The sequence below is a fragment of the Callospermophilus lateralis genome, chromosome 3 (genome assembly GCF_048772815.1).
Source record: "Callospermophilus lateralis isolate mCalLat2 chromosome 3, mCalLat2.hap1, whole genome shotgun sequence".
Lineage (NCBI taxonomy): Eukaryota > Metazoa > Chordata > Mammalia > Rodentia > Sciuridae > Callospermophilus > Callospermophilus lateralis.
The window spans coordinates 31,790,805-31,805,640 of record NC_135307.1 but is presented as its reverse complement, the minus strand read 5'-3'; the positions used below and the strand labels follow the sequence as shown (position 1 = coordinate 31,805,640).

The 14,836-nt window shown below is 44.7% G+C and overlaps 1 protein-coding gene across 6 annotated transcripts in view; it reads left to right on the top strand.

Annotated features, from left to right (window-relative positions):
- The window catches only part of Sipa1l1 (signal induced proliferation associated 1 like 1), a 130,296-nt gene that overhangs the window by 114,604 nt on the left and 856 nt on the right, over window positions 1-14,836 (top strand). For 3 of the 6 annotated variants that reach the window (XM_076849927.2, XM_076849929.2, XM_076849925.2), the window contains 6 exons: window positions 177-416; window positions 1,527-1,692; window positions 6,286-6,532; window positions 10,620-10,766; window positions 12,167-12,281; window positions 14,660-14,744. In XM_076849927.2, the coding sequence (XP_076706042.2) occupies window positions 177-416; window positions 1,527-1,692; window positions 6,286-6,532; window positions 10,620-10,766; window positions 12,167-12,281; window positions 14,660-14,744 (1,000 nt within the window). Of the gene's footprint in view, window positions 1-176; window positions 417-1,526; window positions 1,693-6,285; window positions 6,533-10,619; window positions 10,767-12,166; window positions 12,286-14,659; window positions 14,745-14,836 lie in introns of all 6 variants that reach the window. The other 3 variants (XM_076849928.2, XM_076849926.2, XM_077109129.1) reach the window with 2 other exon arrangements.

Below are 14,836 nucleotides of genomic sequence, written 5' to 3'. Positions count from 1 at the left end.
CATTTAAATTCTAGTGAGAAGGCAAGGAAGGCCAGCCAGCCAGCTCCATTAATATTTTATGAGACCTTTATGGTGCTTTCACCCTACCACCACCCCAACCTTGACTCCACTTCTGTGTTGGCATAGTGGCCCTGGGATGCACTCTTAAGTAGTTTTATCTCTGTTCTGCTCCTCAGTACCATGAGCTCCCGGCACTCTGTCAGCCCGGTTGTGTTCTCCAGTGCCCGAAGTTCACCAAAGGAGGAGCTTCACCCCGCCAGCACCTCACAGCTCGCGCCTTCCTTCTCCTCTTCCTCCTCCTCTTCCTCCGGTCCTAGGACGTTCTATCCTCGCCAGGGCGCTACGAGCAAGTACTTGATTGGATGGAAAAAACCTGAAGGAACCATTAACTCTGTGGGATTCATGGACACAAGAAAGTAAGAAGCTTGCTTCTCTTGCTCAGTGGTTTTCTTTCAACATGGCAGAGAATGGGAAAGGTGGGGGGATTTCTTAGAGTAGAGGAGATCAAGCTAGGGGTATAGAGAACATGTTTGGTGGGTGGATTTTATTTTTCTTAAATTATTTTTCTGCCTCATTCCTTGAATAAGATGAACCGCAGAACATTTGAATTTGGGAGTCTTAGCCCTCCTAGGAGAGAACATATCTGAAGGGTATTCTTCAGGATAACTGACTGGTGCTCAGTCTACACTCATGGTTTTGATTCCATTAACCACAGCCTTCCCATGTGTTCTTTTTTTTTTTTTTAAGGTATCAGGGATTGAATCCAGTGACCCTTGACCACTGAGCCGCATTCCTAGCCCTTTTTTAAATTTTGAGACAGGGTCTCACTTAAGGCCTCACAAAGTTGCTGAGGCTGGCTTTGAACTTATAGTCTTCCTGCCTCAGCCTCCCAAGTATCTAGGATTCTACTGTGGGCCACCAAGCCAGGCTGGAATTCTTCATAACTGGGCCAGTACAGCAAATTGGAAATTAGTGAGAACCCCTGAGAAGAAAGTTCTTTTTTTTTTGGTACTGGTGATTGAACCCAGACGTGCTTTACTGAGCTACATTCCCAACCTTTTTTTATTTTTTATTTTGAGACAGGCTCTCAACTTAGCCTCAATAGGTTAATTTGCTGAGATTGGCCTGGAACTTGTGATCCTCCTGCTTCAACCTCCAGAGTCTCTGGGATTACAGGTGTGTGCCACTGTGCCCAGAAATATAGGACTTTTTGACATAGTGGTACAGTAAAAAATTAAATAGTTCATTCAGTTTTGCTTTTATTCCTTTGAAGGTTGCATTTGTGGTCTTAGTGAATCTGATGCTAATTTTGGCTCAGTAGAACCGATAGTTTCCTGAAGAAGAATGATTTATTCATCAGACTTTAATTTGTGTTTCAACTTGGTTTTTCATTCCCATGAATGCATTCTGAAGTAAACAGGAGTGGTTCTCTTCTCCTATCTTTAGTATTTCTCTCAGCCTTCAGAGCCCACCATGGCTGGGTCGGCCTGTTGACTATGTTTCCACATCTCTGTCCTTCTTCCCAGGCGCCATCAGAGTGATGGCAGTGAAATAGCCCACACCAGGCTGCGGGCCTCAACCAGGGACCTCCGGGCGTCCCCCAAGCCAACCTCCAAGTCCACCATTGAGGAGGATCTAAAGAAGCTCATCGACCTTGAAAGCCCAACTCCTGAATCCCAGAAGAATTTTAAGGTATGAGACAGAGCATGGGGTGGATGGGAATTAGAAGTCAAATTTGAGGGGGCTGTAGCCTTAGTTACAGCTACCCTAGAGTTTGATTGCTGGTTCCTCTTCTCTGGATCCCCCTTCCCAGTTTTCCCAGGTATTTTCCCAATTTCACTGCCACAGCCATCTCTGAAGTCTTGGCTCCTGTTTACTTACTCTACCCGCCATCAGCTTTTTCTTCTAGTGTGCCCTACTCAAAGTGCATAATCCCTCAGTCTTCAACTACATGATGCTGCTTCATAGAACTTTTCAGAGAAACCTGTAGGTCCCTTGTCAGCTCGAAAATTCTCCATAGAGATTTCAGTGCCTTCTGCCCATGAGGTTCTTACCTCACAGATGGGCCAGTTAACTAGCTGGGCACACACAGTACCAGAGGAAGTGCCTGGTGGTCACTGTCATCAGCATGCACCAAAAGAAAACAGACAGCTGCCTCTCCATCCAGCCAACTAAGTATACATACTTGCCTCCAGAACTTTCCAGATCTCTGTACTTTGTAAAAGCTTCTGTTTCTCTCTCAGGATTCCAGACCATCAGTGCCTTCCCTAAAGCCCAGTCTCCCTCTCCACCAATCTGAGTGCTTGTTCAGCATTTGGGTTTGACAGTGGCCAGGCCTCTGTAGAACCACACAGCAAGGTTTGCCTTTTGCCTCAGCTCACAGGACTTGTGGCACAGCTTCCTGCAGGCACCCTGCTTCTTTATCCTCTGAAGCTTGCAATTTCATGCTGCAGGGTTTGGAGTTGGTGTTTATTGAGCTGGACCTGAGGTCTATTATGGGGTATACTGGGGAGCCCCCAGAAAGTCATGGCAGTAAACTTTGAAGGTTTCTGTTTTTGAGGTTCTTAGTTCATTGATTTGTAGTCTGTTTGAAGGGACTAGAAAGCTTTTATTTCAGAAGAACTTGGAGAATGAATGGAAGATGGAAGCTAGACTATTTTCTTACCCACTCGACAGCGTCACACTGTGATCTGAGGGCACAAGGTGCCCAGGTAGAAGGAGCCCTGTGCTCTCACTGCCTCTGGGCTCTCCCATCACCTCTGTGTGTGCACACACACAAACATCTCCCCCAGAATGGTCAGCTGTACCTCCTAAACTTAAAAATCAACATTTACAGGAATAAAATGTATCCCAAGGACCATTCAGGAGTTTTGGTGAGAAATTAATGATTTATTAACATGATTTATTATGTTACTAAATTTTGTCACAGATGTAACCATTTTGACTTCTGTCATTTGTTTCAGAAGTCAGCACTTAGCAGTTCTGACTCATCTTCCAGGGTACAAATGGTTTCCATGGAAACCATGCAAAAGATAGTGCTTCTCTGTCTTTATCCATCAAAATTCAAGGAAGTATATTAAAATTTTTAAATATCAGTTTCAAAATAAAAGTTTCTTTCTTTCTTTTTTTCCCTAAGGTCAGAGGAAAATAAAATCTACCCTGAAAGAAATCTTTCCCCTAATTCCTAGTTCAACATTTTTGGCAAGGAGCAACCTCAGAGCTCTCATTCTTTTGATTTATTCTTGCAGTGGAAATAATTGAAGGCAAATGTCTGTTTTGCTCTTATTCTAGTTCTTGGTTTTTATTTCCAAAGTAAATTACTTTAGCTTTCCTAAAAAGGAAAGGGGTATCCTGTCTTTGTGTTGTGACTGTATTCATGTGAGACCTGCTGCAAAGAAAGTGCTGATGCTGGCCCCAGCCCACTGCAGGGAGGGGCTGGGAGTAGGGATGGGACAGGCTCACTTTCTCTCTTCTCTCAGTGGTTTCATCTTTTTTGAGCTGGTTCAGTTTCAGATGAGTTCTGCTAAGTTGCTCCCTGTGTCTTCTGAAGTCATTGTCTGAGTGACTGGCTCTGCTGTGTCAGTGAGGCCAGCATGCCCTGGTCTGGTCTTCCAGGCCACCACTGATCCCAGGCTGCAAGCCTTTGTAATGGGCTTCAGGGTCCTAGGAGACCAGCTCTGGGCTGTGAGACTTGGAACCCACTCAAAACGCCACAGTGGTTTTCTTGGAGGTCCACGTACCTAGCGGCTCTCACTCCCAGGTTTGCCTGCCAGTAGAGTGTGACACGGATGACAGGCCATAGCTGAGCGTTCCCACGCAGCTGCCATCAAGCTCCTGCTGGTTGAGCTGTAGCATTATAAGAAACCTCACTCACAAGCCTTGGTTCTCTGAGTGTGCTTATGGTCAGGCAGATATACAGACCTTTCTAACCAGGGCTCCCAGGTATATAGAGCAAAGGAAGGGGCTCTGCTTGAAGCCAGTATAGGAAGAGCTGTTACCAGCTTATTGTGAGTACAGGTGACACATGTCACTGACAGCTGGGGGGATGGGGGGCGCTAGAAGAGTGAGAGACTAAAACAGGAGATTAGCCAGAAGCAAAGTGTCACCTCTCTAGGTTCTATCCCTCTGCTGTGGAACAGAGGAACAGATTTACAGATAAGTAGCCTCCAAAAGGTTTTAAAGTTCAGGAGTCCTTTTTAAAAACAGAATCACACAGAGAAAGCCAATATGTAGAACTGAGCTCTGAGAGGAGAGGTGGGGATGGCTTGGTTCCTGTCCCACCCAGACCTCTTTGCCTAGCAGTGGTGCTATAAGGAACCTCATGGCTCCTTGGAACACAGTTTGGGAACCCCTTCCTCCCACCTGGATACTCTGTGAAATCACTGTGATTGTTTGCCAAGGGCTGGCAGTACTTGGAGTGGCCCTGGACAAAGCAGATGAGGCATTCTTGGGAATGGGCAGTTTTGTATACTTTTGGAGTTGAAGAGGGATGAAGTGAGGGGCCATCCCAACGTTTTTAGACAAGACTAAGTCTGCTATCTTTTAATGGGCAAAGAGCATCTGGGCAGGTGTCTCCCTACCTCCAACCCTTGCTCCTTCAGCTTTAGCTTCTAATAAACACACTGCCTGAAGGATCTTAAAGTATATTATTTCCCAAAGAGACTAAAACTAGAATTGTTGGAGAATTTTTCTTCTGTAAAACCCTCAGGGTGGAAACAATATTTGGAAATTCCTTTGCTAAAACCAAAGTGCTAAAACAAATTTAGCAGCAACTTTTGAATCCAGAAATCCGAGGACCAGCCTGGTAGTCAGGGACCTCATGTGACTATCCTAGGACCTCCAAGACAGAGGAGAGATGATTGAGGAGATTGTTAAAAGCGCGACAAAAACTAAACCAGCCAAGCATTCATCTCTCTAATGCCTGCTCTTCCCCATATGTGAGAAGGGAAATCGTTGCCTCCACACCAAGTTCTTCTCACTAAGCATTCGTCACAGCAGCATGATTTTTTGGGCAAGCTTTTGCACACTGTAGGTTTAACTCATCCTGAATTTTTAAAAATGAACACCATTTTTATCCAATTGGTAACACCTTGAGCTTATTTACAGTGTGTTTGATTAATAATTTGTGCAGCAGCTGTGCACAGCACCCTGGGGGCAGCTCTGACTTGATTAACCCTTGGCTTGTTGAGTGGAAGTGTGCCAGGCCCCAGACCTCCCGAGTGAACCTGAGTGTCAGTTCTGTATTTCTGGGTCTGTAACATCAGCCACCTGAATGGAGCTGTCACTAAATCATCCTCTCTCTGCCCTGTCAAAGTGTCATGGAAAGTCCCATTGTGGCTTTCTGCCAGCGGTGGCTCAGCCCTCCTCCTCACATCTTCACTCCACCTTGCTCCCCTGTCAAGGTGAACAGTGTCCTAGGAGGAGCTGTTGAGGATGATTTGTTACTGTCAGGCCAGATGCTCCATTTGCTTTCAGGTTACTGAGTATTTAAACATTCTTAATGTGTCTGTATTTCTGTGAATGAAAGGGATTCTCAAAAATTTAGCTATTTGTGGAAAGATCTCAGGTAAAATCAAATTTGGCCAACCAGGCAAAAGGCATCCATAAGAGACACACGTACCTGGAACTATGCCATTTATGTAAAAATATTTGTTATTTATAAAGCCAGCTTTTGTTATTAATAGAAATATGTCTTCAAAAACTAATTTCCAAACCTCATGAAATCCATCTAGCTTGAGAAATTGAATTAGTATAGCTTGTTGGTAGTTAGTGTTTATCAGGACCCACCAATGGTCTCAGTTAATAAAATTTGGATGGGTACACACTCTTGTTGCCCAGCTATCACTTGACAAGCTTTTGAAGCTGTTCTTCCTGGCACAGTGGCTCTGCCCACAGGAGACCATAACAGGCCTAATACGTGCCATTGTGATCAGTTCAGGGCCCCACCTAATGCACTTGACAATCCCAACAGGTGTTGTGCTGCCATTTTATAGATGAGGAATTGGGCTCAGGGAAATTCCATGATTTGGTGAAAGAAATGGGACGCAAATAAGATTCACATTCATCTGGTCCTAAAGTCTTGTTCTTGACCACCACACCATGTTGATTAATCCAGTTAGTCACAGGTCTGAATCACACATGGATTATTGATATGTTGTGGAAGCCTTTTGGGCTTTAGGAAATCAATGACTGGGGACTCCTTTTACTCCTCAAAGACAGAGGAATAAATGAGGGGTTCTGGTGTCTGAGCCAGACACTAACTTCCCTGTTTTCACTGTTTTACAGTTCCACGCGCTGTCCTCCCCTCAGTCTCCTTTCCCCAGCACTCCCACCTCAAGGCGGGCTTTGCACAGAACTCTGTCTGACGAGAGCATTTACAGTGGCCAGAGGGAGCACTTTTTCACCTCGAGGGCTTCACTTCTGGACCAAGCCCTGCCCAACGATGTCCTCTTCAGCAGCACGTACCCTTCTCTCCCCAAGTCTCTCCCGCTGCGGAGGCCTTCCTACACCTTAGGAATGAAGTCGTTGCATGGTAAGTGTTCCCCTAGCTTCAGCTGGATGACCCAGGGTCCCAGACAGAGCTTCCAGCTGTTTTGCTGAGAGCAAACCCTGCATCAGGGTGCATCAGTTTATCAGCCTCTCCCACACTCACCCTACTCCTGGAATCCCAGATCACAAGAGTCACCTGGGATGCCTGTTAAAAACACAGACTCCTAGACCTTGCCCAAGACACTGGATTTAAGGTCTGAAGGTACAGTCTGGGAATTTATATTCTTATCAAACAGCACAGCTGATGTTTAGATTGTCTAAATTTTGCTAACACTAGATCAGTTTCTTCTTAAGAGCTGTATTCCCTGCCCCCACAGCCACCCTGAGAACCCAGAGGAGTCGAGTAGTTGTCCTGGGTCTCCCCCAGGCTGTATGGATATTGTCCCCTGTTTGTTGACACCTTTATGTGTCCATTCATGCTGTTAGCAACCATTATTTAAGGAAAAGGCTTATAAATATGGCTGCTTCCATGTTCTTGCCTTTATTTCACATATACTGTGTCTGTTCTGTGACCTAACAAAATTCTAGTTTTAGGAAGAGCCATATTCTGGGGCTTCAGATATAAATTTGGTATTTTCCTCTCTCTTCTCTCAGTCCAAGTCCACTCCAGAGTCCTGTTCTTCCCCTGACAGCCATTGCTTAGCCCCGCAGACACCTATTATAGGACCTGTGTTCCTGATGGTGCGTCAAACACACTGCTGTGACCGCTGCCCCCTCTGTCCTTTCTCCTTCTACAAATTCTGCTGCAGCTTTTATACCACTTTGTGCATCAAACCCACATTCCTTCTCCTTCTCTGCAACTGTATTTTCTAAATCTCTTGCCAGACCTAACTTCTTTTTCTTTCTTTTTTTTTTAAAAAAAAGAGAGAGAGAAATTTTTAACATTTATTTTTCAGTTTTTCGGTGGACACAACATCTTTATTTTATGTGGTGCTGAGGATCGAACCCAGCACCTCGCGCATGCCAGGCAAGCGCGTTACCGCTTGAGCCACATCCCCAGTCCTTCTTTTTCTTTTTGGTGGTGCTGGGGATGGAACCCAGGGTCTCACACACGCCAGGCAAACGCTGTCCCACTGAGCCTCACCCTGCCCTGCATCGCTCTTGAGCTCTCGCACCCAAATGTTCCTCCGTGTCTCTGTCCTGCTCAGCAGCCCATTCCAGCTTCTCCCCTGTCACCCCCAGTAGGAGCATGCCATCTTCCCCCTGCATCCCATCCCCATACAAGTTCTCTATTTTTTCTTTGCTCCAGGAAGTTACCCCCAGTGAATCAAATTCAAACATGTAATGATCACTTTTCTACCATCAGAGTCTAAAATAAAGCTCTTGGTAGTAACTTAACATACCCCTCACCTTTGTCTCTTCTTTTCTCCCCATGTCAGGCCAGAAAGGGAGAATTTCTTTTCTGAATTCCATTACTCCTGTGGTATCCTGCTACCTGGAGTTGTTCGTTTGTTTCTTTGCACTTCTTTTCTGATCTTTGCAGAAATGAAAAGAGCCTTCCTTGTGTCCTGCCTGCGTGAGCATTCAGAGCTAGCCCTGCCTTCTAGAGGTTGGCATTCAAGGAGCGCAGCCCCAGAGATCTGGCCACGCATGTGGTGGTGGCCCAGCGAGGCAGTATGGTTGTAGAGGCCCAGTGTAGAGGTTGTAGTGGGCTCCATGGGAAGAGGGAGAAAAGGCTGCCCTCTGCAGCACCTTCTCCTTTAGCTTTCCTGTGAAAGGCAGCAGCTTGGTGATATCATGTCCTACACTGAGCATTTCTTGTTGGGCTAATCCCTGTAGCCTTAACTCATTTGGTGACTACCACTGAAAGGTGTTGGGAAGTGGGGAAGGGATTTTTGTCTTGAATTTTTACCCCATATGGAAATTTGAGCCCCAGAGATAAAAGGGCAGAAGGGTTGTGAGTGACATACAAAATCATCTGTTCCACCTACTTACCCTTGTTGGGAGCAAGTTTAAATAGAACTGAGCATTTAATATCTTGCAGTATTTGTTGACTTCCATTTACTCATAATTTTGCTAATTTTAAGCACATTAATAACTAGCAGCTGCACTTCAGAGTGGTTTTTTATGTAATTTGAAAGGGAAAACAAGCACTAAATATACCCTGGCTTACCAGGCTGGCATAATATGCAGAACTTTTTAACCCTGTGTAAACAGGTATTTCTAGAGTCATGTAGATTTTAATGCAAGAGTTTTACTTTTACTTTGAATTTGCATGGACTTTAATGTTACCTAACATTCTTAGGGACACACTCTGCTGTGTTCCTAATACAGCATCCGCCTGTTGAGGGCCTTTATATTTCATGAGCTATGCTTTTCTTGTCCCCTCAGTCCTCCCTTTGTACCGTCCGCCTCCATGAACTTGAGCAATAGCAGTGTGCTCTCAAATGGCACAGAGGGGCTTGTGGTGCTCCTTCGTCCCCACCCTGGGCAAAGGAAGGTTATTTGTTAAGGTGTCAGTTGTTGACAATGGTTTAATATTTGTATTCGACCAATTGTCACCTTAGAAAGAACTGGATATTAGACTGCTGTAACCAAAACCAATCCAAGGAACTGCTCATGGGATGGGATGACCTGTGTCCTTGGAAAAAGAGCAGTTTCAGCTCCTTCCTTGGTTGGTTCCCTACAAGTTCCCTCACACACTCACTGTCTGATTTTCTTCTCAAACCACCTGCACATCCACTTGTGGAATCCAGTAGGCCATCCCTGGGATGCAGGGCAGACACAGGCCAAGGATGTGCCTCTCACCAGTGCCATGCTCCATGCCACTCTAGATTTTCTTTGGAGCTGTTGTAGACTTAGAATGAGAAGAAGGAATGACACAGTTCATTTTAGGGCAGGATCACAAGCTTGAACTTTGAACTTAAGAATGCCTTTTATTCCATGACTGAGAAAGTACAGAGCCACCATCTCTTCCCTCTTGGCCTCTGGAAAAGAGAGCTGGGTGTTTTTCTAGCAGAAGACTTCACATCTCTGTGATGTGACTGAGTGTTTCTCTGAGTCCAGAGACTGGGTTCTAGTCCAGATAAAACTATGCTCTATTGTCTCCTCTGAAAGGAATAAACATTCCTGGGTTGGCTTCAAAATTCAGCTCTTCATTGGAATAGGCTCTTACCAGCTCGAATCCCAGGACTCCATTAGGGAAAGTTGAGCACTACAGCCACCCTGAGCCCCATGTGGACAGACAGCTGCCCCAAAAGCAGACCTTTTGCCTAAGCACATAATTAGTGTTCCCATGACTCTCGCTGAGAGAGCGATGGTAGGAGATTATTTTATAAATGAGCAGGCACAATGGAACATGCCTTGTAATCCCAGCAACTTGGGAGGCTGAAGCAAGAGGATTGAAAGTTTGGGGCCAGCCTGGGCAATTTACCAAGATCTTGCCTCAAAAATTAAAAGGCTGGGAATAAAAGAGAATAAAATCATGGCATCTGCAGGTAAATAGATGGAGTTGGAGAAGATAATGCTCAGTGAAGTTAGCCAATCTCAAAAAAACAAATACCAAATATTTTCTCTGATATAAGGTGACTGACTCATAGTTAGGTTGGGAGGGGGACGTGGGAGGAATAGACTAACTCTAGATAGGGCAGAGGGGTGGGAGGGGAAGGGAGAAGGCAGGAGGTTAGCAATGATGGTGGAATGTGATGGACATCATTATCCAAAGTACATGTATGAAGACACAAATTGGTGTGAACATACTTTATATACAACCAGAATGAAAAATTGTGCTGTATATGTGTAATAAGAATTGTAATGCATTTCACTGTCATTTATTTTTAATAAATAAATATGCTGGGGATGAGCTCAGTGGTAGAACACTTGCCTCGCATGTAAGAGGCCCTGGGTTCCATCCCCAATACCACCAAAAAAGAAAGAGAAAGAAGAGAGACTGGAAGAAGCTCGTTCCTATTTTAGGCCAGGTTTAGGGTGGCCACTAGCAGCCTGATAGATTAGGCATTGATTCTGGTAATGAGTGGCTTACAAATTATTTGATAATGGAAATTGGGTAAGTTCACAAGTGGTTCTCCTGTGGACACAGGCACTATTCTGATCCTTGTCCCCTTTTGCAGGAGAGTTCTCGGCCTCGGACAGCTCTCTCACTGACATCCAGGAGACTCGAAGGCAACCTATGCCAGACCCTGGCCTTATGCCCCTGCCTGACACTGCTGCAGATTTGGACTGGTCCAACCTGGTAGATGCTGCCAAAGCCTATGAGGGTGAGTGCAGTGGGATACACGCAGGGCAACCTGGGACCCTGAGGGCCATGCTGCTGTGTGCAGAATTGTGATCAAGTCTGTTTATCCCGTTGCCTTGGATACACTGACAGCACATGTACCTTACCGGCACAACAACAGCCCAGGGAGCTAATGGCTTTTGAGCACCCTATAGGGCCAGACCCTGAGCTGGGCACATGCTTTATTAATCAGATGGAACCTACTGTTTCCTCTACAAGGAATTCATAACATGGATGTCTCGCCATCTCCACATGTAGGATGGGCAAAGGGTAGAGGAATCCCAGCTCTCCCTTGACTGGAAAGAATATTTATTCAGAGGGTCTTTATATCATGTAGTAAAGATGTCACTGCAAACTGCACAGTTGGGTGTATCAGAATGAGTGTCCCGCTTGGCTGTGCCCAGCCCCATCAAGTCCTGATGCTTCCTTTGCCCTTCTCACTCACCGCACCAAGTCCAGAATACTGCATTGTTTCTTTGCCAACCTGCTGGCTCTGTGCTTGCTTTAGGATGGTGGTTCTTAAATGCAGATCCTCAGACTGGGACTGGTCTGCTGGAATGAAAAAACTTAAAAGTAATGCAGCAAAGTGTTTGCCCAAGGCTGTCTACTGTTCATTCTTGAGTAAAAAGTGATATGATTCTAAGAATATCACTCCACAATTTGGGGTGCTAAAATAATTCTTTATAAAATTATGATAGCAGATGATTTTTTTACTGTTCTTATTTGGGAAAATTAAACTTGCTATTCCATCAGGTTTCAATTTGGGGTAGAAATTTACAAGGCTTAGAATCAGAAGCCAAACAACTGTGGAGTGATCCATAGCTGCTCCCACTGCCTCCTGCATTATTATTTTTAGCTGCTGGAAATTCCCCAGTACTAACCTGATTTTTCAATTATTGGTTATTTTCATATAAATTTTAAGTTGGGATGTTTTGAAACACAGGTGGTATGGACTAAAGGCCACCAGAGTGGCCAGGCATCTTGTGGAAAACATACTCATAAGAAGTTTCAAGAAGTTTAAATCTAGGTCTTTAATGCATTTATATCATACTCAATGGTACAAAAAGCCTTAGTCTGGAAATTTAGCACAAGGCCTCTTTCCAGGGAAACATTTACTAGAATACCACTTTGATGAGCAGGGAAAGGTGGGCGTTCGAAATTGATTCATAGTAGGTACTTTTTAAAGAGAAGTTATAATGTTACTATCCTCTTATAGCTAAAACAGTGATATTTTCCATTATAATGGTTGAGAGATAAGATTTCAAATACAGTCCTATATATTGATTAAACTTGATTGCCCTCATAGACCATTTGCTGATATTTTACACATAGGACTCGGGCATGTGGTTCCAAAGTGCTCAATGGTTTCTTATCTCCTTTCAGTTCAGAGAGCCTCGTTTTTTGCTGCTAGTGATGAAAACCATCGGCCCTTGAGTGCAGCATCCAACAGTGACCAGCTCGATGACCAGGCTCTGGCCCAGATGAAATCATATAGCAGGTTGGTGGCCTAGTGGCGAGGGAACCACTCTGCACTATGTGTCACCCCCTGATAGTGGCGGATGTGGCAAAGGAGGGGCATAAGCCACCTGGATTAGCTGAATGGAGCACATTACCACAGTGCCTGACACTTTATTTTTTAGTTAGAACACTTATAACTAAGCAGTACAGACACAGTTTAACTGTTCTTAACCAACTTAAGGTCATGATTATGAATATTAAGTATTCCATTCGCCATCATTCGTTCACACCTTCAGGTCAGGTGAGAGAGATCATCTGCACTGCACGTCCTGGGCCCTGTGCTGGGGGTCCTGGAGTCTGGGACTGCCATTGTGTGCCCATCTCAGCAGCTTCCCATGTGTGCCTTACATCTCCTGTGCTTGGAAGCAGGGTCACCAGGATAGTTAAGGACATGTATAAAATAAGATAGTAAAAAAGCAGCAATAGAGGTCCAGAGTTTCCTCTGTGTCGAGAGCATGCACATTAACTTCTGTTCAACTGTGTGCAGACCGAATTTTCTGTTTTCCTCTTACTTTCAAATGGCGCAGTGATTGTGTAGAGGATGAGTAAGAATCCGGATATCTATAAAAAAAAAAAAAAAAAAACAGGGTCGGAAGTGGGAAAAAGCAGGAAAAGCAAGGTTGATACAGGTCCTGCTGATGGCCTATGGGACGCAGCTTGAGACCTCTCTGAACAGCCTGCAAGGACAGGCTCTTAGCCAAGAAAGTGTAGTATGAGCAATGGATCATTAGTTCTGAGTGTGACAGATAGATGCCACTTTCAGTCTTATTGAGACAGCAGGAATGAGCTGAATGACAGTGAGTTTAGCTACTGAAAACTTATAAAAATTTTTTAAAAAGTAGAGTTAAAGGAAAGACAAAAATGTGCCTTCTTAGGATGACGTCTCTAACAAAGAGAAGTATAAAACTGTTTTCCTGAGAAAGAATGGAATTATCAAATCATAGGATGAGGGTAAAGGATTGGCTCTTTGTTTCTTATAGACTAAACAGATGCAAATGGAATTCTATATGTTTTAAATACTACAGTGCACTCACAGACATGTTACTCATTTTGAAGAATCTGTAGGCTCCTGAGAGTTTCATCAGCCTGACAGCCTGCAGTGGCTTTGTGAGGACATTTCATTCCCCATCTGCCAGTGTCTTATCCTACTACTTCTTTGACCTTCCACCTGCCCCCAAACTGGCCTGCCTGTTGTACCACATTATGTTGTGGATTACTGCTAACCGCTTTTCTTTTCAAAGCCATATGTTGTCAGCTTTAGTTGGTTGTCCTGCCTTAGAAGTTTGGAGGACATCATCATTCATTGGCCAGCAGCCTTTTCATCCTCCATGCCACTCTGGATTTTCTTTGGAGCTGTTGTAGACTTAGAATGAGAAGAAAGAATGACAGTTCATTTTAGGGAGGTATCGCAAGCTTGAACTTTGAAGTAAAGATGCCTTTTATTCCATGATTGAGAAAATACAGAGCCACCATCTCTTCCCTCTTGGCCTCTGGAAAGAGGAGGTGTGTGTTTTTCCAGCAGTCTCTGTGGTGTGACTGAGATCGTGTGACTTAGCTGAACTTGTTCAGAAAGCTGTCGGCAGCTTGGATTCAGGTAGAGGTGGTGAGGCAGGAAGCTGATAGAGTTCCTGGCCCTGGGTGGGAGCATATCTGGCTGTGGGGTCCCACTGGCAGGCTGGTGGCCTCTGTCCTTCAGCACCTGTTAGTACTCGCCCCACACAATATTACTAGCACTTCAGATCGAACGTAAGAAAACTGTGATCATAATGGCACAGAATGTAAGACTTTAAGCTTTGACAAGCTTTTAAAACATGTAGCCTTATTTTTCAAATATTTTAAGATGCTTAGATTAGTGTTTAAGACATGGGCACGATGACTTAGCTGCAGCCACGCTCGTGACTACAGCCCATGTTTTTGGGAACCAGCGGCCTGTCCTGTGCTAGTGGCCCCAAACAGATCCTGCGTCAGCCCCACTCTACCCCCACAGGAGTATCTCTTCCCTGAGCCCCCAGAAGCGATCCCTCAGGAATCACTATGCCATGTGACTGTGGATCTGCCATTAAGTACCTCTTGTGCTGCCAGAGAGACCTTTTTCGCTTATTGTCACATTCTTTTTTCAGTAATGCAGCATCTTTAACAAAGGAAGCTATTGATTAGCTGTATTTCAAGCCTGTAACACCTTTTGTTAAGATCATCATTTTCTTTTTTTAAAGTGAAACTGCACATTGGGTTATCATGTTGAGTAATTTCATTTGAAATCCATTTTTTCAAATGAATACAGCCTTCTCAGCCTTGGGCTGGTCGGAGACCCAGCCTTGGAGGCTCCTGCCAATGCAGCCTTTTGTTTCTCATTCCCAGTAGTAAGGATTCCTCTCCCACCCTGGCTTCTAAAGTGGACCAGTTGGAAGGTATGCTGAAGATGCTTCGTGAGGATCTGAAGAAGGTAAACATAACTCTCAGAGCAAGTTGCCTGTCTGTGGGAGCAAACTGCCCTAGAACTGTGAGAGCCCTTAAAATGGTGTTACTGCACAGTTT